Raw genomic sequence first — 26,043 nt, forward strand, 5'->3', positions numbered from 1 at the left:
GCCATCTTCCCTTTTTCTTGGTCCTGTTATTCGTCCTTCTGAGAAGAGATAGGCTTGCGGGGGGGGGGGGGGGGCTGGACAGGGAATTTGAGGGGCCTCAAACACCCAGAACATCATCTAGTGTGTTCCAGGTGCAGTGACCGCCTGTGGACTGCTTACTCCGTGGGGAGGGCTGTAGCCACAGGAGTGGCAGAGCAGGAACCCTACAGGGATGAGGCCGAGAACAGGGGCACCTCTCTGTGGGAACAGCAGCAACGGGGACGCTCTGCATCATGGCCCCCGCCTCGGGAGAGTGTGTGGAGGTTCCTGATCGCCACACTCCCCACTGTTCTCTATTGCTCACAACCTGTTGGTCATTTAACTCTCCGCTCGCTCTCAGTAGGAGCTGTGTTCACGCTGCCTGATAGAGCCTCCAGCACAAGGCCTGCCCTCAGCGGGTGTTGGCTGCTGTGAGAAGCTGAGTGAGTTTGGGGAGGGTTCTCCGTTCTGCGTTCTCTCTGCTTTGTGCAGCCCTGACCGTCTCTGGTCAGTCACTCTGAGCCCACCCCACAGCCATCACCCGTCGGGACAGTCAGGCCTGTTTACATCTCCTGTTTTGTCTCCAAAAGCCTGGGTCAGAAGTCTCATCCGCTTGGAACATCCCTCTCTCAACCACCACTGAATTCCTTCGTGATGATGGCTGGAACCGAGCCTGGTCAGCACAGTTTGAAAAGCGTTCTGAGCTCGTAGGAGAAATGAGGCTGATGGCTGAAGGGTTATTTTCTTGCCTGGGTTTTCACAGTTGAACCTTTTCTTTTGAGCAAATGAGGTTATTTTCTTGGAGATGGTTTGCCTGGGACCGTGTCCTGGAGGGTGGCCAAATCTGTTCTCTGGGGAGTAAAACCCTCTTTCTATTTGACATCTTTATTGAGGAATTTCTCAAATATAACAGAAAATGACACCAGAGGGATTTGAAGCCATGATGAGATCCTTGCTCAACCCCAAATGACTGCTTTTAGCATTGTAATTACTTGAAATAGCAGTAGTTCTGTTTGAAAAATATTATTCCAAACTCCATGCAATTGGACATAAGAGCAATATTTAGGCTAATAGAATAAGGTTTTTTTTTTCATCCTAAATTAAAACCAGCGGTGGATAATTTTTTCCCGACTCCACAAAGGAAGGCTCCTTTTCCCCTAAAGCCATTAGTTCACTTAGCCAGATGTTCTCTGCGACCCCAGTCTTTATCTTGACTTACTGAAAAATACGGTTCTCAAGTTGCTCACAGTTTGAATTTCGGACTTGCTTCTCAGCACATTTTCCCCTGATGAAGAGGAGTCATCCACAGCCAGATTCAGCAGAAAAGTTGTTTTGTTAAGCAGATCGCGACGTTCCCATTAACACTTCTTGAGCACCTACTGTGTGCCCGGCCTGGTGCTAGGTAGTCGGCTCCTCTTGGGTGAGGTGAGGGGACGTTGGCCGAGTCTCTGCTGTGTGCCCGAAGTCACCCAGGATGTTGTGCTGATGTTCTCTTCCTTAGTCCTCACTCAGCCCTGAGCAGAAGCCACTAGTATCCCCCTCTTTACAAATGAGGGACTGAGGCTCAGAAAGAGAAAGTGGCCCGTGTAAGGTCATACAGCCAGTAAGTGGTTGAGCTGTGACCAGAGCCCAGATCTGTTCATTTGCCGGTTCAAGCCCATAAGCTACTGCCCATCCCTTGCCCCATGGCACCCGAAACAGACCCTGCTCTGGGAGGCTGGTCCGGATCGTTGGGGGTTTGATAGCCCACCCCTCCGCCCCCGTGAGTTTGGGACTCAGTGAAATCCTAGCGTCTGCCAACCCAGGCTGGTGGGTGGCCTGCTAAAGGGGATGAGGGCAGCCCTTGCTCTGGAGAGTTCCCCAAAATCTGTACTGCCTCCCAGGCAGGTCCTTGCTGCCTCTGCCGGAGCTCTGTCACCCTTGAGCTGCTTTGGGACATTGTGTTCCCCGTGTGACCTCACAGAGCCCTGTGATCACTGAACCCTTTCACGGGGCTCCCGTCGCTTTCCCAGCAGCTCCCGGTTTATCTGCTCACGACGCACCTTGGGCCAGGGCACTGCCAGCCTCCTCTCCTCACCTCTCCTCCTTACCCACCTGTGCCCTCTGGCCCCACCGGCCTTACACCCACCATCCACCTGTCCCTCCTGTTCAGTGCTGCTCTCTGTGACCCCTGTCCCAGCACGACCTGGTGAGGTCTGGCTTGTCGTTCGAGACCTAGCCTGCGTCTCCTTTCTCTCCAAAGCCTTCTGTGACCACGTTGTACATGCCTCCACTCAGCTCGGTTCTAGAGTTCTGTCTTCTTCCCCTGCAGGCAGAAGCGCTCTTGTTTATCTCTCCTTTTTCCTCCTCAGAATCGAGTGCTGTGTCTGGCAAATCATAGGCATATAATAAATATTTGTAGAATGAACAAATAAATGAGTTTGAAGAAGTGCCTTGTATCCTAGGTCCTCAGGCTCAGCAAACGTCCGTGCTGGGCACGTGGCGGAGATCCAGGGGAATTAGATGGAGCACGTGTCATGGGACCCCCAGATTCATGAGAAACCCAGAAATGTTCACGGCTCAAACCACAGGTGACACAAGGCTCCATCCAATATTCATCCATTCATTTATTCAAAAAATGTTCAGAACCCCGGCTGTGTGCCAGAGCCAGCTTTAAATGCTGAAGGAACAGTGAGTGGTGAACGAGGCGGTAAAGCGCCCGCAGCAGCGCAAGGAGGAGACAGTGCGCAAGGAAGCACATCACTCAGTGAAGTAAGTTCAGTCCAGTCGGTCACCTGCAGTGAAAACTAATAAAACTAATGTGATAGGACTGCAGCCACAAAGTTAAAAGATGCGTGCTCCTGGGAAGAAAAGCTGTGTATTAAAAACCAAAAATGTTACTTTGCCTACAAAGGTCCCTATAGTCAAAGCTATGGTTTTTCTAGTAGTCATGTACCAATGTGAGAGTTGGGCCGTAAAGAAGGCTGAACGCCAGAGAATTGATGCTTTTGAGGTGTGGTGTTGGAGAAGACTCTTAAGAGTCCCTTGGACTGCAAGGATATCAAACCAGTAAATCCTAAAGGAAATCAACCCTGAAATATTCATTGGAAGGACTGATACTGAAGCTGAAGCTCCAATACTTTAGCCACCTGATGCAGAGTGAACTCATTGGAAAAGATGCAGATGCTGGGAAAGAATGAGAACAGGAGGAGAAGGGAGTGACCGAGGATGAGATGGTTGGATGACATCACTGACTCCATGGACCTGAGTTTGAGCAAACTCAGGGAGATAGTGAAGGACAAGGAAGCCTGGCTTGCTGCAGTCCACGGGGTCGCAAAGAGTTGGACACAACTGAGTGATTGAACAACGACTATGTGATAGGAATTGATGGGGGCAGGGCAGCAGTGTTGGAGAGCGTGGTATTCCTGTGACCATTGCTGCATTAAAAACCTCCCCACATTTAGTGGCATGAAACACCAGTGTACTCTGCCTGCAGATTCTGTGGGTCAGGAATTCAGAGAGGACGCAGCGGGGATGGCTGTCTCAGCTGCTCAGCGTTTGGGCCTCAGCGTTTGGGAAGACATGAGGTTGGAGATGCCTTGATGGGGGCTGGAATCATCTGGAGAATTCTCTGCTGATGTCTTATGGTTGAAGTTGGTTGTCAGCCAGAACACTTCTGGGCAGCCTCTCGGTGTGGTCTGTCCACACAGGGTGGTGTGGGCTTCCTCACAGCATAGCGTCTGGGTCCCAGGAGAACAAGATGCAGTTTTACAGTCTGCTCTCAGAAGGCACTTCCTCCCAGCTCTGCCTATCAAGGCAGTTACAGAGGTCCACCAGTGTTCACCGGGAGGGGAACTGGTGAAGGGCCTCAGGGAGGAACGGGAAGCTGCCCATTGAAGATCTAGGGGAGATCTTCCCTCCAGGCAAAAAGGGGAGGACAAAGGCGGTGGCCAGGGCTAGGGACAAGTTGGGTGAGTTTGGGAACAGGTCATTGTACCTGGAGGATCTGGAGGGAGGGAGAAGGCCTGGAGATAAGGTCAGGAGGGAGCCGGGCCAGGTCAGGTCGGGTCTTACAGGCCCTAGGAGTTAGGATTTTATTCTAAATTAGCTAGGGGAAAAAAAATTAGCTGGGAAACCATGGGGCATTTTAACCAGGGATTGACGTCTTAATAGATTTGCCTTCTGGCTGCTACATAGAGAATGTGTTAATGGGAAATAAGAGGCAGAGACCATTATGATGGAGATGTTTAGACCTAATGGAGACCATTAGATCAGAGATGTTGGTGGCCCCATCCAGGGTGATGATCGTGGAGGTGATGAGATGTGGTTGGATTCATGTATGTTTTGAAAATGGAGCCAGAATGAACTGATGATGGATTAGATACAAGAAGTGAGGGTAAAGAGGAATCAAGAGTGACTGCTGGTTTTTTGCTTGGAGTTACTCTAGCTTCTGGGCCTGAGGTGGGGAAGATTGGGGGAAGACAGATTGTGGAGTGGGGACAGTGTGGACTGATAGTCTGTTGGGCCAAGTTCAATTTGACATAATCAGTAGCCATCTGAGTGGATACGGTATTCAAGTTCAAAGTCTGTGAGGTAGTCAGGTCTGGGGTTCAGGGGAATGTGTCAGCCTAGAGCTTCTAGTTGGACTATAAAGGGGAGATCTTCTCTCCAGGCAAAAATAGTTGGACTGTAAAGAAAGCTGAGCACCAAAGAATTGATGCTTTTGAACTGTGGTATTGGAGAAGACTTTTGAGAGTCCCTTGGACTGTAATATCAAACCAGTCAGTCCTAAAGGAAATCAGTCTTGAATATTCTTTGAAAGGACTGATGCTGAAGCTGAAGCTCCAGTACTTTGGCCGCTTGATGCAAAGAGCTGACTCATTGGAAAAGACCCTGATGCTGGGAAAGACTGAAGGCAGGAGGAGAAGCAGATGACAGAGGATGAGATGATTGGATAGCATCACCAACTCAATGGACATGAGTTTGAGCAAGCTCTGGGAGTTGGTGATGGACAGGGAGGCCTGGCGTGCTGCAGTCCGTGGGGTCGCAAAGAGTTGGACACGACTGAGTGACTGAACTGAACTGAGAGCTTCTAGATGGCATCAAAATTGAGAGCCCTTAACAGCCATTCATCTCAGAAGATCTCCTGAGGGCCTGCCCTGTGCTGTGTCCTGGGCTGGGAGCTTGCAGTTTGGACATGAGTGGCATATTCCCAGTCCTGGAGGAGCCCTGGGAATCAGCCTGCATAGTTTTGAATGCTGGATCCATCACTCAACTTTGCGACCCTGAGCAGGTAACTTCACTTCTTTGGGCCTTGTGTCGTCATCTGTTTGGTGGGGCTAATAGCAGCGCTTATTTGACAGCGATGATGCAGAGCCCAAACGAGATGCAGAGCACACGCCTGGCACTCAACAAGGGCTCGACAAATGGGAATCACCTAATTAGCACTTACTCCTAGTGTGCGGTCAGGGTACTTTTTAAAGAGAGTGGATGTCTTTTCTGAGCTGGTGGAGATGCGGGGGACAAGCCTTGCCCCTGAGCCGGGTGTGAGGCCCTTCGGTGGGGACTGGCCTGCGTGTTCCACACGGTGCCCCCACCCAGCGAGCCACAGCCCACCACCTTCCCCGGTCAGAATCCACCCCTTTCTCTGCACCGGTTCTTGGGCTCATCCCTTGACATGGGCCACGTGGCGTCAGGGCTGTCCATCCCAGCTCCACCACAATACTCACTTGGTGACCTTGGGCGCATGTCACCTCTTTCTCAGTCTTGGTTTTGTTGTCTCCAAAATGAACATGATGCCTGTCTGGCAGGATCACATGTGCACCGGGTTACCCCAGAGGCCACCAGGCAGAATGAACAGAGGAGGAGAGGAGCTCTGCAGAGCCCGCCGGGGCCCGGGAGCCCAGGTGCACGTGTGGGAGGAACGCACCGTGGGCGCCCAGATGCTCCGCGGCGGTGCGGCGGTCACGGCTCTTCCCTGCGCCGGGCTGGTCCCCGGCAGGATGAAAGGCCGCACCTCGGCCCTTTTGAAGGCGCCCCTCTCATCCTGGAGGACAGCTGGAGACAATGTGTTGCTCCCTGAACCCCTAACGAAGGCTCGACTCGCCTCTGTTTATTTGTCTTTATACTTCAACAGCACAAATGCATTTCTTGCTAGGAAAAAAAAATGCTGACCATTTTAATGTGACACTAAACAGTTTCAGACAAATACTTATTCCATAAACACCAATATTTTTCAAGGTAAACTGTGGAGGTTTCTTCCTGTCCTCTCTATTTCTGCCCTCCCTCCCTGCTGGTCCCTGTTCCTGGCCCACATTCACATGGTCTGAACACACTTGGTTGGAGGGATTCACTGTCAGAGGACAAGCTGGATTCAGACTCACTTCTCTTCCCAGCTTTTTACAACTGTTAATCTGATGGAAATTCTTTGCCCTGAGAAAAAGAAACACACTGGACTCAGTGTACATCTTTATAAATGGGCTTCCTTCTTTCCCCAAATCATTACAGAACCAGGGAGCTCCTGCAGCGGGCAGGGAGGTGGAGTGATGGAGACCCAGGTGTGTTTTGGGGGTGGAGTGGCCTTCTCCAGCCTCAAACCTGCAGCCAGCTCAGGACTGGGGGTTGGGGGGAGGGCTGGGCAGAGCCATGAGCTCTTCTTTCAGAAGGGGGCCAGGCGAGTGCTGCGGGGCATGGCAGTGGGCCAGGAATCAGGCTCTTTGGGCCATGGACTTGCAGGGGGACCTCGGGAAACTCCCTCCATCTCTGTACCTCAGTTTCCCCATCACATGTGAGGTAAGGGGTGGGATTCAACCAATGGTTTTCAGATTCCATGGGGTTTTGTGTCCAGCAGTAGAACCCTTTATTTTCAGCAGAATCCCACCATGGTCACACAGCTGTGGCTGAAATGGGAGGCAAGACTGGCAGGGATGAGAGCCCTGCTCTCCGGGGAGCCCATCCCCCACAAGGCCCTGTTTGGAACCCCTCGGCCTGGCTGTTGTGTCAGAGTTCTTCTTCCTCTGACAGCTCGTGATTGGATGTCTTGGTGGCATGGAGTGTCCCCAGGGACTGTGGCCAAGCTCCTCATCCCTGCCAGATGCAATCCCCATCTACCTCTCTCTCCTTGTTTCTCAGAGCTGTGATCTCCAGCATGTCGAATAACTTCTGTTTTCCTAAACGCATCCCACCTTTCCTGCTCTGGAGTACACTACACCTACTGTTCCTTCTGCCCAGATCACCCTTTCCCGTGCTCTTCATTAATTCGTCATGACCCCTCCTTGTCACACGTCTGCTCGGGCATCAGCCCCTCTGGAAAGCGTCCCCTGAGTTGTACACCATTCCCCTGGGTGCCTGTAGCCTCCCAGGCTGCCCTCTGCCTCAATGCTGAGTTCCTAGGCTTGTCCCTGGACCCCAGGGGCAGGTCTCTCCTGCCTCGGGAGGTCCTGGAGGGCCAGGCTCCAAAGTGCCTTAGCCCTGTGTTCCCAGGCGCAGACTCATCTGTGTGATGGAGGGATGGGTCGGTGGCCAGGGAAGGAGGCGGAAGGTTTGATGCTGACTGCCCAGGAGAGCATGGTCTGATAGTGGTGCACACACAAGCCTGGCCCTGGGTCAGGGCTAGGGGCTCTCAAAACTTCTGAGAACTGTGGGAGGGCAGGGGGTGTCTCCTAGCAGCCCACATGAGTGGGGCCCATGCGGCCGGCTGAGCGTGGAGCTCCCCTGTCCCGTCCTGTCTCCAGGCCCAGCTCCTTCTGGTCTCTGCTCTAGAGGAGGGGAGAGCAAGGACCTGGGAACAGACGCGTCACCCTTGGCCCCCAGCTCCCTTCCCAGCAGGGGTTTGCAGCCAGCTCTTCAGGCTCACTCTTCTTATCCAGAAAAGAGGGGTGACGATGTTCCTGGGAGGGGGCTGTAGGCGTGGAGTGAGGTGGGCGTTGTGGCATCAGGAGGCCCCGCGGCCTCTCCTTCCTGCTCTCCCTTGGGTGGCACCTTCAGGTCAGAAACCACGGCACAATACAGGGCAGCCATTCCTGTTGGTAGGACGTGGTTGAAATCTGTTGTTGGTTGCCCCGTGCCAGCTTTGAATAGGGCTCAGTGTGGTGACCTGGGGAAGAAGTCCTGCTCTGTCCCAGGGTGGAGAAGGCCGAGCCCATAAACAGCAAAGAAAAACAGCCAGTTGCTGAGGAAGGGACAGGCGAGCAGACACGTCCCTTCATCTTTCTTGTTTGCAGTCCATGTGCCAAGGTCTTGGTCAGAATTCAGAGAAGTAAACAGAAAATAAGTGTCTTGTGAAAGCTTTTTAAAAATACTTTACCACCAAGACACATACCCCAGACCAGAGCTGAACTGTGTGCCTAAAAATGGGAGTTATCAGCAAGTAAGGGAGTCCCAAAGTCTGCGACCCAGCGCGTCCTCTGCCAATAAGCTTGCTTACTCTGGAGCAGTCCGTGCCTGGGTGGTGACTGGGGGCCACCCTGGACGTGGGCCGGGCCAGGCCACGTCTAGACACGTGCTGCAGCAACCATCCTTTCCCAGCACCAACAGACTGTTTATCGTGACCTTTCGCCAGCCGCGTGCCTCGCCTGCCCCCGCATCCCTCCCTGGCACCCACCTCACCCCAGCCACATGCAGCTGGAAATAGACTAGCCAGCAGAGAGGGCTGGTGCCCAGCTGGCAGTCGTCCTCTGTGGGAAGCAGGTGGCCCTGGCAGCCACCCAGGTCTTGCTTGGTCTGGGGTCTTTAGCAACTCCTCAGGTGATACCTTAGTGGTGGGAGAGGATCCCACTGCCCCTTGCCCCGCCCTGGCTCATGTGCTGGCTGCCAAGGGGTCACTTGCCAGTGGAGTCGTTGGGAGGAGCCTTGGCGGAGGCCCCGTGGAGTGGGATCCTCCTGGGGCCCCTCTTCCCATTGGAGGAGTCTGGGGTCTTCAGCCTGGCCACTGGCTCCTCAAGCTCTGGGCTCTGCCTGCCACTCCAGCCTTGCAGATGTGAAGCCTGTCCCCACCCTCTGTGCTTCCTCCCGCCTGGAGGACGCCCCCTCTTGGCTGTTCTGGGCGCCCCGGTTCATCCTTATGCACCTCTTCCCTGGCCTTCCTGGCAGGGTGACTCGGTCCCCACCCCGCCCTTGGACCAACCAGAGGCACAGCGCTCCTCAAGCAGAGTTGAAAAGGTCTGTTTACTTACCCATCTTCCACACATGTAATTATTATACAGAAACACTCAAAGAAATCAATAGACAAGACAGAAGATAATTCCCCCGTTAGCTTGCCACCCCAACAGGTCAACAGCTTTCATGTCCTAATGTTCTTGTCTGAGGTCATCTGTGTGTAGAACTGACCATATATGGTTAGGATCATGCATTGATGTTTGTATGCCGCGTCCAGCCCCAGATTCTATCAGAACTTTTGTCACTATTGATGCGTAATCACGTAGCCAAGATGTGGGGCCTGGAATCGGAGTCCAGGATGTGGGGGGCCTGACTGAGAGCTGCTGCTAGGGTGGCCATCTGGTTGGGAGAAATGGTTTGTAACCTCTGGTCAGCAGCTGCCCCCTGAGTACCCATACCTACCAGTCAGGAGATCCGGAGATGAGTTAGATGCGACTCCCACCCTCGGGGAGCTCTAGGCTCTGTGCAGGAATACTCGAAGCTTGGTGTCCTTGCTGTCATTAACACTGGCCCGAAGCACTGGCAGGGAGGGGGGCCGTCTCCCCCTGCCAGGTGGTGGCGGGGATGGGGCGAGGGGAGGAGGAAAGGGCAGGTGCAAAGCCTGGAGCTGAAGAGGCTCAGCCAGAAAGGAGTGCAGACTCAGGGAGAGAAGTAGGCAGAGATGTGTAAAATGGCGGCCTGGCTCAGTCAGAAAGGAGCGCGGTGGCTCAGGAGGAGGAGTAGATCAGTTCAGTTCAGTTCAGTCGCTCAGTCGTGTCCGACTCTTTGCAACCCCATGAATCGCAGCACGCCAGGCCTCCCTGTCCATCACCAACTCCCGGAGTTCACTCAAACCATGCCCATCGAGTCGGTGATGCCATCCAGCCATCTCATCCTCTGTCGTCCCCTTCTCCTCCTGCCCCCAATCCCTCCCAGCATCAGGGTCTTTTCCAGTAAGTCAATTCTTCACATCAGGTGGCCAAAGTATTGGAGTTTCAGCTTCAGCATCAGTCCTTCCAATGAACACCCAGGACTGATCTCCCTTAGGATGGACTGGTTGGATCTCCTTGCAGTCCAAGGGACTCTCAGGAGTCTTCTCCAACACCACAGTTCAAAAGCGTCAATTCTCTGGCACTCAGCTTTCTTCACCGTCCAACTCTCACATCCATACATGACCACTGGAAAAACCATAGCCTTGACTAGACGGACCTTTGTTGGCAAAGTAATGTCTCTGCTTTTAAATAGAGGTGTGTAAAATGGCAGCCTGCTCAGTCAGAAAGGAGCGTGGCGGCTCGGGGAGAGAAGACCGAGGCGTGTGAAATGGCAGCCTGTCAGCAGAGGCAGACGTACCGTTGCTCCCCGAGCCTGAGACATGGAGATCCAGATCTGCAGACGCGGGCCTGGGGGGGACTTCCTCCATCCACACCTTGGGCACCTCAGACGCCATCCTGGCTCCTCGCCCCCTCCTTCGACAGCCGCCAGGGCCCCACCTACTGCTCCAGCCTCACCAAACATATGCACATGGGTGTGTATGCGCGCACACACACTCACACACACACAGACACACGGCAGGCATCCCATCCCCAAACATGGCTCTCCCTGAGCTGGTCCTTGTGCAGTTTAGACAGAGGCTCCCCTGCCCCACAGTTTGGCCTCCCGATCCCAGTCCCCGGTCTTACCTGGTCTCACTCCTTCTCCCACCCTGGTTGGGCAGCTCCCTGGGGTCAGGCCTTGATGACGTGCTCACTGCCTGTTCCTTGCCTGTTGAATGAATGAAGGGACACAAACACGTGTGCCATCACAGCTCTCTAGGGGAGACGGGGCGTTAGAAAGATGGCTTCAGATGGAATGACTGCTCTTGCGGACGCGCTCTCGGGTGGGAAGCCAGGAAACCGTGTACAGAGTAACGGGTCGAGCAGGCATGATGAGAAGGTTGGGGCCCAGAAGTCCTGCCTCTGGGAATTCATCTGCAGAAAAGTCCCTCACAGTTGCCCAGATGTGTCCCTCCCAGGGGAGTCCACTAACGCAGTGGAAGAGAGACAGCACTCTGAGGCGAGGGCAGGGGGCCCTTGCAGCCTGGACAGCAGCAGGTGAGACGGGCAGCCAGGACTGAGCCCCAGCCTGACCAAGACGCTGACTCAGCTCTCAGTGAAGCAGGGCGAGAGGGTGAAAGCGGGACTCGTTACCACTAGCTGAAACTCAGCACGTGAAAAAATAAGGTAGATGCTCGTGATAGGAGTTGTAGCCAGAGTATAAATTTGTTGATCTTTCTCCCCCCACTGTTTTTCAAAATTCCTTATACATTCACATTTTTGAATAATGAAAGTTTTATTGGACAAGTGATAGGGACCCATGTTAAGTTCTTGAGGGCAGTTATGCTATGGAAAGGTCATGCCACAGCCTGGCCTGGAAAGGGAGAGGGGTAGCCTTGGGGAGGCACATGGTCCTTGTGATGCTTCAGCCAGGCTCAGTGCTGCCTTTTCCACAAAGCTCCCTAGTGCCCATGTCAGCCCTCTACCTCTGCCTGCTTCCAGCTCCTCTGCCCGCTACTTTCTTAAGTGTATCGACTCTCCTGGCACAGACTCATCTCTCAGTCCCGCTGTGTCCACATGACCCACCCAGGGCCTGGCAATGAGGGACTGCTGAGCACGGGAAGGAAGTGGCCAGCTCACTGCCAGCCCGGTGAAGGAGCCATCGCAGGCTGGGGCGGGGGCCCACGTGGGGGCCCCCACTCACAGAGAACTCCCACGGCCGACTGGCGGAGGGCGCTATCTGGAAGAAGGAAGGGAACGGGCCACCGGGAAGCACCCACAGCAGCCTGATAAGGCCCAGATCTTATACTCAGCAGTTTAAAAAGTTGGAAGAAAATATTGAGTTTACTTGGGAAGATTTGATGCTTGAAGATTTGGAATCCAGGCAGTAGCAATGGTGGGGAATTTACAGTGGGAGCAAGGCATTTGACCTGGCCAGAGTCAGGTGTGATGGACTGACCAGAAGGCCCGTGTGCGCCAGGGCGGCCCGGGGAGCTCCTGGGCGCGCCTTGACTCTGTGGAGCCTTTCCCAAGGCGGTGGGGCTCCCCCTGTCCCCCCTCCAAGCCCGCAGGGGTAATCACAGCCAGCTGGGCCTGCTTTATTTCTGAGGATTTCATTAAGAATCCTGTCAGAGCATTTCCCCTGCTTTTCTTAGAGCTTCTTGCTTTGGTTCCAGGGTTTGTTCCGTTAGTTGGTGTTTCTCCCTTCCCTCTTTCTAGTCCTCTGTTCTCATCGCCATCAAAACAGATTGTTAAAAGCTCCAGTGCCTCCCACAGATGTCCGTCCAGGATCACGTTCACGGCCGCCCTGTCAGAGGCCTGAGGGCGGGGGATGAAGGCATCCAGTTCCCGTCCTGGACCCGTCACCCACACGTAGGTGACCGAGGGCAGACCGCGCTCACTGCCTGGAGCTCCTGTTATAACACGGCTGCTCCTGCCCCGGGCCGAGGCCAGATGGGACACTGTCATGGGAGTGCTGGCGCAGAGAGGAGGCTCATGGAATGTTAGTTCCCTTCCATCTCCTGCAGCTTTCTCTCTTGCCCTTGCTGGAGAGATTAAAGGAAGAGCTGGTCTGGCCGCAATTGGCATAGTCCAAGGGCAATGAAGTGTCATTCAAGGGGGCAGCCCACTGTCTTCAAGACCCTACCCCCTCTACCCGCTTCCCCAAGCACTACTCAGAACGGGTTTTCTTCAGCTGAAGACTTTGGTCCTCATGTGAGTGAAAACATTCGCAAAGCAGGAAGACACTTTGGGCTTCACCAGCTTACCAAGCGTCCCAAGTGGCTCTGTTCGTTCGTTGCACACCAGAGCCCACAGGCTGGCAGTGTTTAAGGGTATCTCCTTCTCTCCATCCTCATCCCACGAGCTGCCCACAGGCGGGGCTGTGCTCACCCAGACAGTGGGATTAACAGCTGGGCAAGGCTGTGCCCGGCAGATAAGTGAATCTAGCTCTTCTCCAGTCAGCTCTCACTCTGCCCCCCTGCAAACCCACCAGCCAGCACTCAATCCTGTCCCTGATTCAGCACTGCCTCCCAGGGCAGCCCCTCCAGGGCCACTTGGCCCATCCCTGATGGGGCAGGCCTGCAGCCAGGGCCTCCAGGCCAGAGCTGCCTGCCCCAGCCAGCTCTCAGTCCGTCCTCGGTCCACAAACACACTGTTTAAAAACCTGAGACACAGCCACAGGCCAGATGTCCCTGTTCTCAGGGACTCCGCGTTCTCCGAGGAGACCGAGACACAAGCACAAAGCAGGGACCGATGACTGGAGGGGCCGGGCGACTCCCAGGTGTTTGGGCTGAAGCAGCTGTGGGTGGTGCTGCCACGGCTGAGCTTCAGAAGGCTGAGGCGGGGACTGGGCTTTGCTTCGTTCTCTTGTGTTTTCATCGTGGAGGTGGAGATGGGTCATCGTGGGCCACGTTAGGTTTGTCCCGCCTGTTGGACATTCAGGTCTAACTGATGGCAAGTGCTGATTGCTGAGTCTGGAGGCTGGTGGAGCGGACAGCCCTAGGGGTTTGGGCAGTGTTAGCCAGCAGCTGGCTGGAAAAAACCATGGGACAGGGTGACAGCTCCTAGGAATGGAGCCCAAGAGGAACTCAGGTTTCTGGACATGGCCCCCACAGGTGCACTCACTTCCCAGGGCCTACTCTAAAGGAGGGACTGTCTACGGAGTTGGAGAAAGTATTTGCCAACCATGTATCTGACCAGGGTCTACTATCTCAGATATGTAAGAACTCTTACAACTCAACAGTAAAAAGACAATCCAATTTAAAAGTGGGCTGGGGGCTTCCCTGGTGTCTTGGTGGTAGAGAAGTCGCTGTCAATGCAGGAGACGTGGGTTTGATCCCTGATTTGGGACGATCCCACATGTCACAGAGCAGCTAAACCTGTGCCCACAACTACTGAGCCTGAGCTCTAGAGCCCGTGACCTGCAGCCACTGAAGCCCACGTGCCCTGGAGCCCATGCTCTGCAACAAGGGAAGCCCCCTCAATGAGAAGACCACGAACTGCAACTAGAGGTAACCCCCCCTTGCCACAACTAGAGGAAATGCCGACACAGCAGTGACGACCCAGCAGAGTCCAAAATAAATAAGTAAAAATGTAAAACCTCAATTCAGAAGCGGGCAGAGGATTTCAATAGGCATCTCTGCACTATTAAGCAGCTGGTAGTCGTGGTCCCCCGAGAAGGGTGACTCAGGTGGTTAGCTGGCCGGAACCTGTGTCAGGAGGGAGCGATTCCGAAAGCTGAGGCCGCTCTGCTCGGAGAACAGGAGGCTGAGGCAAGACTGAGCACTCTCTTTGGATGAGGCCTGTGGTCGGTCTCCCAGCTCAGGAGGGACTTGGCCATCCCCCAGAGGGTGTCCACCCTTGTGACCCCCGGCTTTGTTCAACAGTAGTGAAGATGGATTGGTGCCGTGTGTGTGCTGGCACTGTGCCAAGTGCCCATGTATGTTTGTATTTAATTTTTGGCTGGCCTGCATCTTCACTGCTGCTCCCAGGTGCTCTCTAGGCGTGGCGGGGGGGGCTCATCTTTGTTGTGGCGCACAGGCTTCTCACTGCGGTGGCGTCTCTTGTCTCCGAGCGCAGGCTCAAGGTGCAGGGGCTTCAGAAGTTGTGGCACACAGGCTTCATTGCCTCGAGGTGTGTGGAGTCTTCCCGGACCAGGGATCGAAGTCCCGACCGAGTCCCCTGCTCTGGCAGGCAGATTCTTAACCACTGGGCCACCGGGGAAGCCCTGTGCTAGGTGTTTTACCACCATTATTTTCTTAACTCCCCCAAACAGCCATAAGTACTGTTATCTCTGTCTTACAGAGAAGGAAACCAAGGCTCCAAATGGTTAAGCACGGTGCCAAGGTCACAGAGCAAGAACTTACTGAATCTTGTGGCCCAGATGGTATGACTTGCAGAGCAGGAACCAGGACCCATAGGCAGTGGCCTCGGGGAGACACACGATTGTGAGCTGGAGCGGTCAGCAGTTGGAGTTAGGCAGCAAACTCCTGGTCCTTAGATGTTCAGTGCTGCTCAGCCATCACTGGGAGACCGCAGACAGCAGTTGGGGTTGAAGAGGGGGGGGTGCCAGCTGAGGGAGGCAGTGACCAGACCCTGCAGGCCAGCAGCTTCTCTCCTGCCCTGGCTGGCTCCTCGGGTCTGGGTGTGAGCGTGCTGGTCTGGAAAGCTGACCCCACCAGTCATGTGCCTCATCGCCCAGTGCTGAGCTTGGACTCCGGCCTAGCCCGAGGGGCTCGATGTCAGAGCAGGGCTACGACGGGAGACCCTGTGTCTTCTGCACACAACCAACCTGCTGGAAGCCAGGAGCCCCAGAGAGGGCCCCAGCTGATGCCCAGACCTGGAGGCAGATGGGTCCCGGGAGACTCCAGTCACACCTCCTGCCTGCTATGCCAGCACTTCTGACAGCTCGGGGAGTATCTTGGATCTGGCAGAACCCAGGCCCCAAAGCTGCTCTAAGACTCATGTGTATTTTACCCGAAATCTAATCCATCTGGTTCTCATTTATTTACACTTAACTCATCAAATGCAATTTTGCAAGAGCCGCTCAATAGCCAAGAGGCCTTTCTGCCTAAGCCTCCCTTCTGAAAGGAGCCGGAGGAGGGCTGGGGCCTCTGTCCTCCGGGACCAAGAGGGAGTTCTCAGGGTTGGAGGCTGAGTTTGGTTTCTGAGATGGGCCAATGCCGCTGCCTCTGTTCCCGGACCCTTGTTGGGAGCTGGGATGCCGGAGCCGGGCACAGGGCCGGACACACAGTAGGCTCTTGGCAGCCGGGGGAACATGGGTGGGGTTCAAGCAGAACACAGAGTCTCTGTTTCAAATTGTGAAGCGTTCGTGGGAAACACAAAGCAACCAAAGCAGGATCCAGAAGCAATTTTTCGTTATAAATAACTGCAAACCCGGGTTCCTGGTCCAAAGGGGGACAAACAGTCAGCTATTAATAAAAACAAACACCAGCACCTTGGGCCAGAAAGCAGACCTCATGGGCAGACCACAGCCCCGCCTGCAGAGGCCTTTCAGAAGCACGTCGACCTGCGGCCCATTGGTGTCAGCTCTGGAACGCCTTCTTGCTGGAAAATAGCCGCGTCCATCACTGCTCGCGGGCCAGTCCCAGACACGACCCTTCAGCCACTGGTGGGTGTGGGGGCGGCCTTTTCCACGTGAGTGTTGGGCACACTGAACAGAAATGGGGAGAAGTCACAGCTAGGGTCGGTCTCTCCCGACCCCAGCACCCAGAGCTGGGCTCAGCAGGGCCCTGCGGAGGGGCGAGGGGGCACCTGACCCCGGAGACCTTGTTTGGACTCCAGCCTTGGTGCTTGGCTTCCCTCAGACGGTAAAGCGTCTGCCTGCTACACGGGAGACCGGGGTTCAATTCCTGGGTTGGGAAGATCCCCTGGAGAAGGAAATGGCAACCCACTCCAGACTCTTGCCTGGAGAACCCCATACCGGGTTCCTCGGGTAGGTTACAGTCCGTGGAGTTGCAAAGAGTCGGACACGAGTGAGCAACTTCACTTCACTTTGGTGCTTAGGGTGCTGTGTTCTGTTCTCACCAGAGTCCTCACTGAGGCCACTGGGATTGAGGAGGAGGAGCCTAGAGAGGCCGGGCCATCTGGGGCTGGGTTTGTGGAGCCCTGGTGGAATCTTCTGTAGGGAGAGGCGGAGGCCCAAGTGAGGCTGTGCCCTGGGAGGGGAGGCGGGACCGACAGGCAGGGCACTGACGGAAGCCAGCAGCTTCAGGGACTGCTGGGTGTAGGGTGTACGGAGGCAGGGGCTTCTCGGGCCAGGCTGGCTGGGTCAGGGTGGGCAGAGCTGGAGCCTGACCCCTGCTTGGCCTCCTTGGTGCCCTAGTCCCCCTCCCTCCCTCCCACCGTCACTGCACACCAGGCTCAGGGCCTCCGGCTGGGGAGCAGCCCCCAAGGCACGCAGGCCGTATATGTCTTTTACCCCAGACCACACTGGGATGATCTGTTTCAGAGGGTGTCTTCTCCCAGCCACACCAGCCGAGGCCCCCAGGGCAGGGACTGTCCCTTCCCAGCACCCTGGCCTGCCACCCCAACCCTGACCCAGAAGATGGGGGACTCCAGCAGTCCTGGAGACTCAGCTGAAGATGTGTGTGTGTTACGGGAGGGAGCACATTCTCGTGGTGGGGCGGGGTGGGGGGGGGTTGTTGCTGCAGGCTGCTGCCTTCCAGAAGGTGACCTGGCTGGTCCAGGCAGCCCACGATGAGCTCTGTGCCAGACCTTCACAGCGCTGGAGCCTTCGGGGTCCTTTCTCCACTCTGCTGTTCAGATCTCCTGTTGCCAATTAAAAGGGTTTCCCCAGAGGAGCCTCCTAGCGTCAGCCCCGGAGCCCACGGGGCCTCCTCTCTGCTTTGGAGCCAAGGCCCTGTGCCGAGGAGTTCCCTGCCTTCTGGGAACATTCAGCCGTGGTCATAAATAATGATGAAGGACCACGGGCTGCCAGCAGGGTTCAGAGGCGGAGCGCGCCCCGGTCCCCCTGGGAATCTGTTCGGGGATCACGGGTCGTGGGCGGGAAGCAGGCTTGCTCCGGGCCTTCACTGCACGCACATAGGCCCGGCCTCCACCCGAGGCCTCGGTGGGTGGTTGGTGACACTCTGGCTTCTCAGTCTTCCCCGGGGACTGCCCCCTCTGCCAGCAGGACTGGTGGAAACAGGCCAGGAGGACCCAGGCAGGGCCGGGTTGGTGAGAGCTCTGGTGGAATCTCGAGGAGGGATGTGCAGCCCATGGGAGTGTCCAGAACCCTCTCTCGCCCAAGTGGTCCCAGGCCCTCCCCACCTGTGCCGGCCCTGCACCTTCCACAGCTCCTCTCCTTGTCCTCCAGCCTCAGTCACAGAACCCCACTCTCAGCTCCCATCACCTCCTCCATGGAGCCTCTGCCTCCATGCTCACACACTGGCGGCCCGGTGAGCAGGGGCTTGACCAGGGGCATTCACTGTGGGGCCCCTGGCAGCTCATGGGGAGTGGGACACATAGCAGGAGCTCCGTGTTTACAGGAGAAGTGTTTCCGGTGGATTTCAAAGGCAAGGACTTCTGTCTGGACAAAGAGGGCGAAGGCGTCCCCGGAAGAGGTGCACCTGTGCACGTGAAGGCGCGTGTGATTGGCGGGGAGTTGGTGGGGCGGCTGAAGAGGTGGGCAGCCCGCGGTGAGCCCTGAATGAGCCCCTCAGCCTGCCCAGAAGGAAGCCGGACGGCACCCTGCTCCAGGGGACTGACCTGTGGCAGAGCTCCCCGTCACTGAGGTGTGCAAGGACACGCAGCCCCTCAGTGTATCTGCTCACTGCTGAGCACCCGCCTGGCCTGGCCCTCTGCCGGGAGCAAGGACGTGCAGGAGACTCAGGTCTGTCGTCAGCCCAGAGCAGAGACAGGACGGCCAAGCCCAAGGGAGAAAGTTGGAAACGAATCAGCTTGGCTGGAAGCCAGGGGCCGGCAGGTTCTGCCCCGGACTAGGAAGACTTCGGGGAGGAGGGGGCTTCTGCCCTGGGTTTTGGGGGCATGAGCATGCTGGGTCGGGGGAGGACTGCAGCCTAAACGCCCAGGGCCCTGACTGTCGCCACCAGGACCGGGCTCAAAGTGTCCTCACTTGGAGAGGCTGAGTCATGGGAGAGCAAGAAAGCGCCCTGGATCCAGACCCACAGGGCTTCCTGTCCTCTTTCCGCCTGTTTTATAGCACTGGGCAGGTCTCTTCCCCTCTCCGTTTCTCATTTGAGAGTCGGTGTGCTAAGAATAATGCTCTCTGTGTGGATATGTTGTACGGATATGTTAAGATAGTGCCTGGGCCTCCAGCTGGGACCTGGCCAGCCATGAGGGCTATCATTTATGATAAAAAGGCTCCCAGCGCCTTCCAGACAACATGGATGCTCATGCAGGGGGCGGGCTCCCACACAGGGGCCTGTCCGTGCATGGAGCAGTCTGGAGAGAAGGAAGAGGACTGCGTGTGTCTCAGGCACTCCAGAAGAGCTTCCTGGAGGACACAGTCTGAGTTCCTCCTATGGACGAGATCTCGGCACTTCACACGGGCCACAGGCCGGGGACAGAACTCTGGCTGTCCGACTCCCAGGTGTGGGTGCTCTCCTTGCCATGGGGCACCTCTTAGAATATGCCATGTCCTTGGTAGCCAATGAGCAGTGTGTAGTGGGCTTGCCCCCATCAGGAGGGCCCAGGAGCTATTATTTCCCATAGTGCTCTGGTGGGCCTGATCAGGGTCTCCAGGGGACCCCAGTCTGTCCTAGGCCAGTGGGCAGGCATCTCAAGGACCAGCTGCCCCCGTCCGTCACTATGCAGACCTCACTGTGGATCGCATCTGTAGGTCTGCAGACACAGGGGTGTGAGGGGTATGAGGTGGGCCTAAGACCCTTAATCCAGTCGCTAGAGAAGCTGGTAATGACCTCAGACTCCCCAAAGGGATTCTGAGGCTGTAATTACTTGCCCAAGATGGGGGAGGCCTATGCTAGGGCCACAGTGGAGAAAGAGTGCCAAGGGGCCAGTTCCCTCTTCCTTCCTGCTTAATATTGGGGCTTTATCATTTGGGAGTGGGGAAAAGAAATGTTTACATGACTCCACATTTGTTTCAAATTATTCATCAGTGTTGGAGAGTCATTGTTCGCTGCTAGTGTGAACAGCCCCATCCCAAGGCCCAGCCACCCTGCCAGCCCACTGCGGTGCTGTAGCTGTGTGACGTTAGCACCTTGGGTTCCCAGCTTCCAGTGCAGCGAGGAGGTGGGCCAGGCCCAGTGGGCAGCCCCAGGGAGTTCACCGATGATGGGGTGAGCGCAGTGTCTCCACACTGTGAATTCCTGTGTCTGTCGTTTCTTTTACCAGTTGAACCTTTTCTAGGGCTGGGGAAGCTGAGATACAGAGCAGAGACTCTTCAAGAACCTCGAAGAATGTGACTTGAAGCAGGTGTGGCCTGAGTCCCAGGAGCAGCTCCCAGGATTCAAACGTCACTGTTATGTGTTCGCTGGAATGCGGGCGTCGGAGCCTCTGGGAGGTGTTAACTGGGCAGACTCGGCGGGCCGGGACTCTGCTTAGTTACTCCTGCAGGCTGGCTCGGCTTTGCGTTGGTAGCTGGGGGTTCATGGACACATTCAAGGTGACACCCAGCTTGAGTTCACTTCAAGAGCAGCCGGGGTTCTTCCTCACCTGAATCCGAACTGCTTTGCAGGGGGCCCCAAGGCACATGCTCAGGAGCTGGACAGCAGGTCTGAGTCTTGCCTTTGCTCCAGGCAGCTGTGTGACTTTGTCCAAACTACTTCAGCACTCTGTGCCTCAGTGTCCTCATCTGTAAAATGGAGTCAGTAACACAACCTTATCGCTCACAGTTGCTGCAAAGATCAAGTACATAAAGCACTCAATGACCACTCAAGGAAGGTTAGCTTTGTGTTGTTATTAGGAGGAGGAACAGGGCTCAGAGCTGCTCACAGTCTAGTGCAGGCAGGGGTGGACTGCCGGGGGTGGAGGGGAGGTGCCCCCGGCCAAGGTGACCCTGACACTGGGCCTTTAGGGAGCCATCAGTAAGACTTGTTGAGTGGAGACAGGGCTTCAGAAAAATCCCTCTCCACCCCTCCCAGCTCCCCCCGGGACCCCCTCTCAGCAAGAGCCGCCTCTACCGTTTCAGCTGTAACTGTTGGTGGCTTTTAGGGTTCAGAGCCCTGCCTCCCTCCTGGCGACCACACGGCCGACATTTGAGCTCACGGGAGAGTAATGACCTGCCTCGGCGTTGGCCTCAAAGGCTGCCGCGTGGTCTCGTGGGTGGTGAAGTGGTCTGTTGTCCCCGAGCCTAAGTAGGACCCAGCTGACAGAGTGCCAGCGCTGAGTCCTCCCCGGTTCAGGGCAGGTCAGTCTGCCTGATGCTTTACCTTTTCACATCCTTTTGGTTCCAGTTCTGAAAGATGGCTGTGTTAAAAAGAACTGTTTAAAAAGTTCAGTGCCAAAGTGAGTGTGTGTGTGTGTGCGTGCACGCGCGCGCACACACAGACCTGTATATTAGGGGTTGTGGGCTTGGCTCGAAGCAGCCAGTAGCTCACGTTGCCTTTGTGGTTTCATATATTTGCCTATTAAAATGACAATACAGACATGGCACATTAAGGTTTAAGAAGCCCTTCTTTCATTAAACAAACTGACAGTGTAGGGGGTTATGACTTCGGTAATTGAAACATGCTGTTCTGTTCAAGACCAGAGCTCCATAAAGACTCTTTTCAGCCAATAGCACCCTTTGTGCCAGCAGCCTCTGGTCAAAAATGAGTGTCGGCCCTGAGGTCTGTCTCTCCCAGAGAGTGGGAAAGACCTCTTGGCAGCCTTCCGCAGCAGTCTTGGCAGCCAGAGGTCAGGGCCTTTTAAAAACCTCCCCTTCTCTGGGCTTTTGAAATCAATTTGCGAGGCAGAAAGCAGGCTGCCCTGGCCTCCAGCCTCTCCCTCGCAGCAAGGTCTGTGCTGCTGGTTGTAAATCTGAGGTGTGACTGAAGAAAGGGGACAGGCCCTTCACGTCAGGGGGAGACGGTGCGGGTTGCAGGTCTTCAGAGAGAGGAAGGGCCAGGTGCCGTTACTGAGAGCCAGGTCTGGAGGTGGGCGGCCAGGTTTGAATCCTACTTCTGTGGGACCTTGGACAAGTCACTCGGCCTCTCTCCCTCAGTTTCCTCATCTGTAAAATAGGCCAGTACCTAGATCTGCTGGGCAGGGTTTCTGTGAGAATTGAAGGAGTTAAAGCAGGTAAGGTGCTTGGAGTAGTGCTGGGCACCCAGGAAAGCCAGGGCCACTGTAACTGTCTACCTCTGTGGGGTAACTCCACGCAGAACTGTTGAAGAGAATCGCCGTGGGGTACCACCGTGGGGTACTTCTGAAGTATTGCTCTGCAGCCGGGGGAGCTGATGCCCTCCACAGCCTTCCCGCTGACTGCGCCTCACTTCCGGCCCCAGGTGTGACCTCTCTTTCCCCTTCTCTTGCCGCAGATGTGGACGAGTGTCAGGACAACAACGGCGGCTGCCAGCAGATCTGCGTCAACGCCATGGGCAGCTATGAGTGTCAGTGCCACAGCGGCTTTTTCCTCAGTGACAACCAGCACACCTGCATCCACCGCTCCAACGGTGAGTCCTACCAGAGCACGCCCCGCGGAGTCAGGCGGCCCCTGGGAACCGCCTCGCCGCACCTGATCCTGGGGGCCTCGGGGCCAGTGCGGGGAGCTCCGGTGGTGGCCGGGAGGGCGGTTTCGTGCCTCTGGTTTTGGGTCTGCGGGGTTTCCTCGCGGCTCCCTGCCTCTGCTCCTGCGGCAGGGCTGCTGGTGTCCCTGGTGCTTTTGTGTGGAGGGGGCATGGGGCCACAGACGGGCAGATGCCGCCAGAGCAGCCACTCTCCGTTCTGGGCTGGGGGCTGGGGGTGGGCAGGATGAGGGGGCCCGTCCTCTCTGGCTCCCTTCCCCCTGTGGGGGCTCGAGGTCTGACCAGGCCGAGCTGCTGGTTTCTTGATCTCAGGCATGTTCACTGGGTCACCAGCCAGCAGGGTGTCCTTGTGGCCAGGAGCCAGCTGCCCTCTGTAGACCAGGTGGGATGGGGGAGCCGGCCTGGGGGTGGTACAGAGGGGCAGGGAAGACTCCAGCCAACTGGAGTGCCTGGGGAGCCTGGAGACAGCCCCAGCCCAGCCCAGAAGGTGCAGGTTGATGGTGTCAGGGCGGTGGTGGCCATTTGGGGCCCAAAGAAGCAGGGCTGTGAAATGGGACAACTGGTCAGAAGCCAGGACCCAGATGCTCAGAGGAGAGGGGCTTCCGGGCAAAGGGAACAGCATCTTGGAAGCCGTGGAGGTGCGTCTTCCTTACAATATTGGCGAGATCCAGCCATCTCAAGGCGGGCTGTGTGCTCCTACGACCTGGCTGCTCTGAGCAGTCAAGGGAGTAGACGCCAAAGGAGGACTAGGCAGCCCCATGGCCCCAGCCTCAGGCCCTACCCCATCACTGACCCGAGACACAGAGGAGGTGCTGGAGGGAAATCCTGCAAGGGCCTCGCCTCCAGTCTGCGGCACCAGCAGGAGGCCTGAGAGTGGTCCACACTGAAAGGCAGGGAGTCAAGAGGGCAGGTGCTGGTCTCCGGGTTGGGCCGACCGCGGGTGAAGCCAGCGCTGCCGTTCCCTCGCCCTTCTTCAGGGCGGCTCTGCTGCTCTGAACCTCTGCTTCCTTATCTGCAAAATGGGGCAGCGGTGTTGACCCGGCAAGGTCTTTGGAGGCTGGCTGCAGATCCTGGGAGTAAAGCGCCGGTACGCGCTAAAGCTAACAGAGGCGCTGAGGTGCGATGCGGGGGCCCTGGCTGTGACTTTTTTTATTTGAAAACAGTTCCTGAGGTAGAAAAGAAAAAAACATTTTTAAGAAGTACAAAACCCAGGGTAATTAAGCAGAACTACGTTACTGGGGTCCTTGAAATTCTCAGTGTTTGAGGCAGTTTCCTCAAAAACAAGATGGCCGATAATCGCCGTGTCCCCAGAGGACAGAAGGGCCAAGTGGATACCGCCGTTCCGGGCGCCTGCCTCAGGCGCATGGTCCCGGCGTCCACGTGGAAGACCTCCCAGCTGTGGGGCTGTGGGGTTGAGCTGCCCAAAGTGAGGACCCTGACCCCAAATCGAGTTTCCTGAAAAGCCGATTTACGAGGAAGAGTGAGCATGAGTGGTGGTGGGGGGTGAGTCCTGCTTTCATCAGGGAGCGGGGTTTACAGGGCGGCTGGCCCCTCCTCAGCTAGGCTGTTTGTGCTCTGCTCCTTTGAAGAGCAGCTTTCCCACCAGCAGGCCTTCAGGTGAGGCTGTGCCCTGGCTCAGAGGAGGGCGAGCAGGACGGGGAGACAGCGTGATGCCGGGCAGCAGGCTGGCCCTGTTCGGAACCGGGTCCTGGCGTAGCCGGTGAGCGCTGGCTGCCCTAGGGATGCCGCCCGGCAAGCCTCGCCGCCAGCCAGGGGCGTGACTCTGTGTTGTGGCGGGCAGCAACAGCGGCTGCCGTGGGGTCACGAGCTCACTCTGCGCTGGGCCCTCAGGGTAGCCCGGCGCGGCGGAGAGCTTAAACCCTGTCAGCTTAGGCGACCTGCCCAAGGTCATACTGTAGGGTCGTGGCAGTCAGGATTGCAGCCCGTCACTCGCTGTGACGAGATGAGGCTGGTGAGGAGAGAAATCGGTGGAGAAACAGGCAGGCACGGAGGCCTCCTGGAGGAAGCCGCCCGTGAGCTGACGCCGGGCGAGGAGGGAGAGCAGCTGTGGGAGGAGCCGGGGTGGACTGGGCAGGCGTGTGTAAGGGCCCTGAGGTGGGTGGGCCAGACTCTCAGGAAACAGAGTGAAGGCTGTGATGGTGGGCACAGATCGCCAAGGAAGAGGGGAGCTTGGCAGGGGCCAGGCATGGTGGAACATGAGCCCGGGTTTGGGTTTCGTGCAGGGGCTGACCAGACAAGCTGCTCCCTCCTGAGCCTGCCGCTTGCCGTGACGGGCGCCCGTCCTGACTGTGCGTTGACATCAGTGATGACTGTTAGAGCTGAGAGTCAGAGCATGTCCAGGGTGCTGAGACCCAGCTTGTTTTGTACCTCAATGGCCTCTATTCCCCAAATTGAGAGTTCTCAAGTCACCTGACTCTCCCTGATGCCCTGAAGGAGCCTCTCCTGCACTGGGCTTGATTAGAGGGGACTAGACACATGAGCAGGGTCAGCGAGGGTCAGTCCAGGCTCCCGGCCAAGAAACTAGGCTCGGCCCTTCCGAGTGGCCCTGCCTCCCAGGCGCCAGCGCAAACCCTGACCCGAGGCGTTGGATCTGGCTGGGCTGGGCTTGGGGGGCTAGGCTGTCAGTCATTCTCCATCTCCACGGGTCACGTGGCCTCTGCAGTTACTCCCACCCCTCTGGGTTTCCTCGTCTGTACATTGGGACCAGTAATCCCCCCCCCCCGGGCAGGTGAGAGCTTGGTTAGGGGAAATGCTTTGAAGGGGTCAAGTGCAGTGCCTGCCCTAGGGGTGGCAACTCACAGAGGCAGCTTCAAGCGTTTAGAGCTCATGCCTGACTTGGGGACACAGGCTGTGCTCCTGGTGGGAGGGAGCCCCGAGCCTCTGAGGTCTGTGGCCCGTCCGTCTGCTCAGCACCTGCGGGAGCTGGTTCGGGCACCAGCGCAGCCCACGCTCTCCTCCTGCTCAGCCTCCGGCCCAGCACGCCGTGGTCCCTCTGTCTCCCCACAGGCAGGATGCACTGGGGAGAGGGGTCCAGGGGCACAGGCAGTGGGGAGAGGGGTCCAGGGGCACAGGCAGTGGGGAGAGGGGGCCGAGGGGCACAGGCAGTGGGGAGAGGGGTCCGGGGGGCACAGGCAGTGGGGAGAGGGGTCGAGGGGCTCGGGCAGTGGGGAGAGGGGCCGGGGGGCTCGGGCAGTGGGGAGAGGGGCCGAGGGCTCGGGCAGTGAGAAGAGGGGCCGGGGGGCTCGGGCAGTGGGGAGAGGGGCCGAGGGCTCGGGCAGTGAGGAGAGGGGCCGGGGGGCTCGGGCAGTGAGGAGAGGGGCCGAGGGCTCGGGCAGTGAGGAGAGGGGCCGGGGGGCTCGGGCAGTGAGGAGAGGGGCCGGGGGGCTCGGGCAGTGAGGAGAGGGGCCGGGGGGCTCGGGCAGTGGGGAGAGGGGCCGAGGGGCACGGGCAGTGAGGAGAGGGGCCGGGGGGCTCGGGCAGTGAGGAGAGGGCCCGCGGCTCCCTGGCCCCTGGGTAGAAGAGCCACCAGGCCGCCAGCACGCTCGCGCTCTCCCTCTCCATGCCTGCTCTTTTCTTCTAAACTCATGTCGTATCTGTGCTCCAAAAAGGTGTTGACTCCTGGATGAACTTTTCCCTTTCCTTCCAGTAAAGAATTCTTTCTTTCATTCTGAGCAGAATTGATTTAGGGA

At 56.9% G+C, this 26,043-nt stretch overlaps 1 protein-coding gene across 4 annotated transcripts in view; it reads left to right on the forward strand.

The window, feature by feature from the left end:
• SCUBE1 (signal peptide, CUB domain and EGF like domain containing 1) overlaps positions 1-26,043 on the forward strand; it is a 131,505-nt gene that overhangs the window by 26,095 nt on the left and 79,367 nt on the right. For all 4 annotated transcript variants that reach the window (XM_043881393.1, XM_043881395.1, XM_043881394.1 and 1 more), the window contains exon 4: positions 22,127-22,261. In XM_043881393.1, the coding sequence (XP_043737328.1) occupies positions 22,127-22,261 (135 nt within the window). The remainder of the gene's footprint in view (positions 1-22,126; positions 22,262-26,043) is intronic.

The sequence above is a fragment of the Cervus elaphus genome, chromosome 22 (genome assembly GCF_910594005.1).
Source record: "Cervus elaphus chromosome 22, mCerEla1.1, whole genome shotgun sequence".
Lineage (NCBI taxonomy): Eukaryota > Metazoa > Chordata > Mammalia > Artiodactyla > Cervidae > Cervus > Cervus elaphus.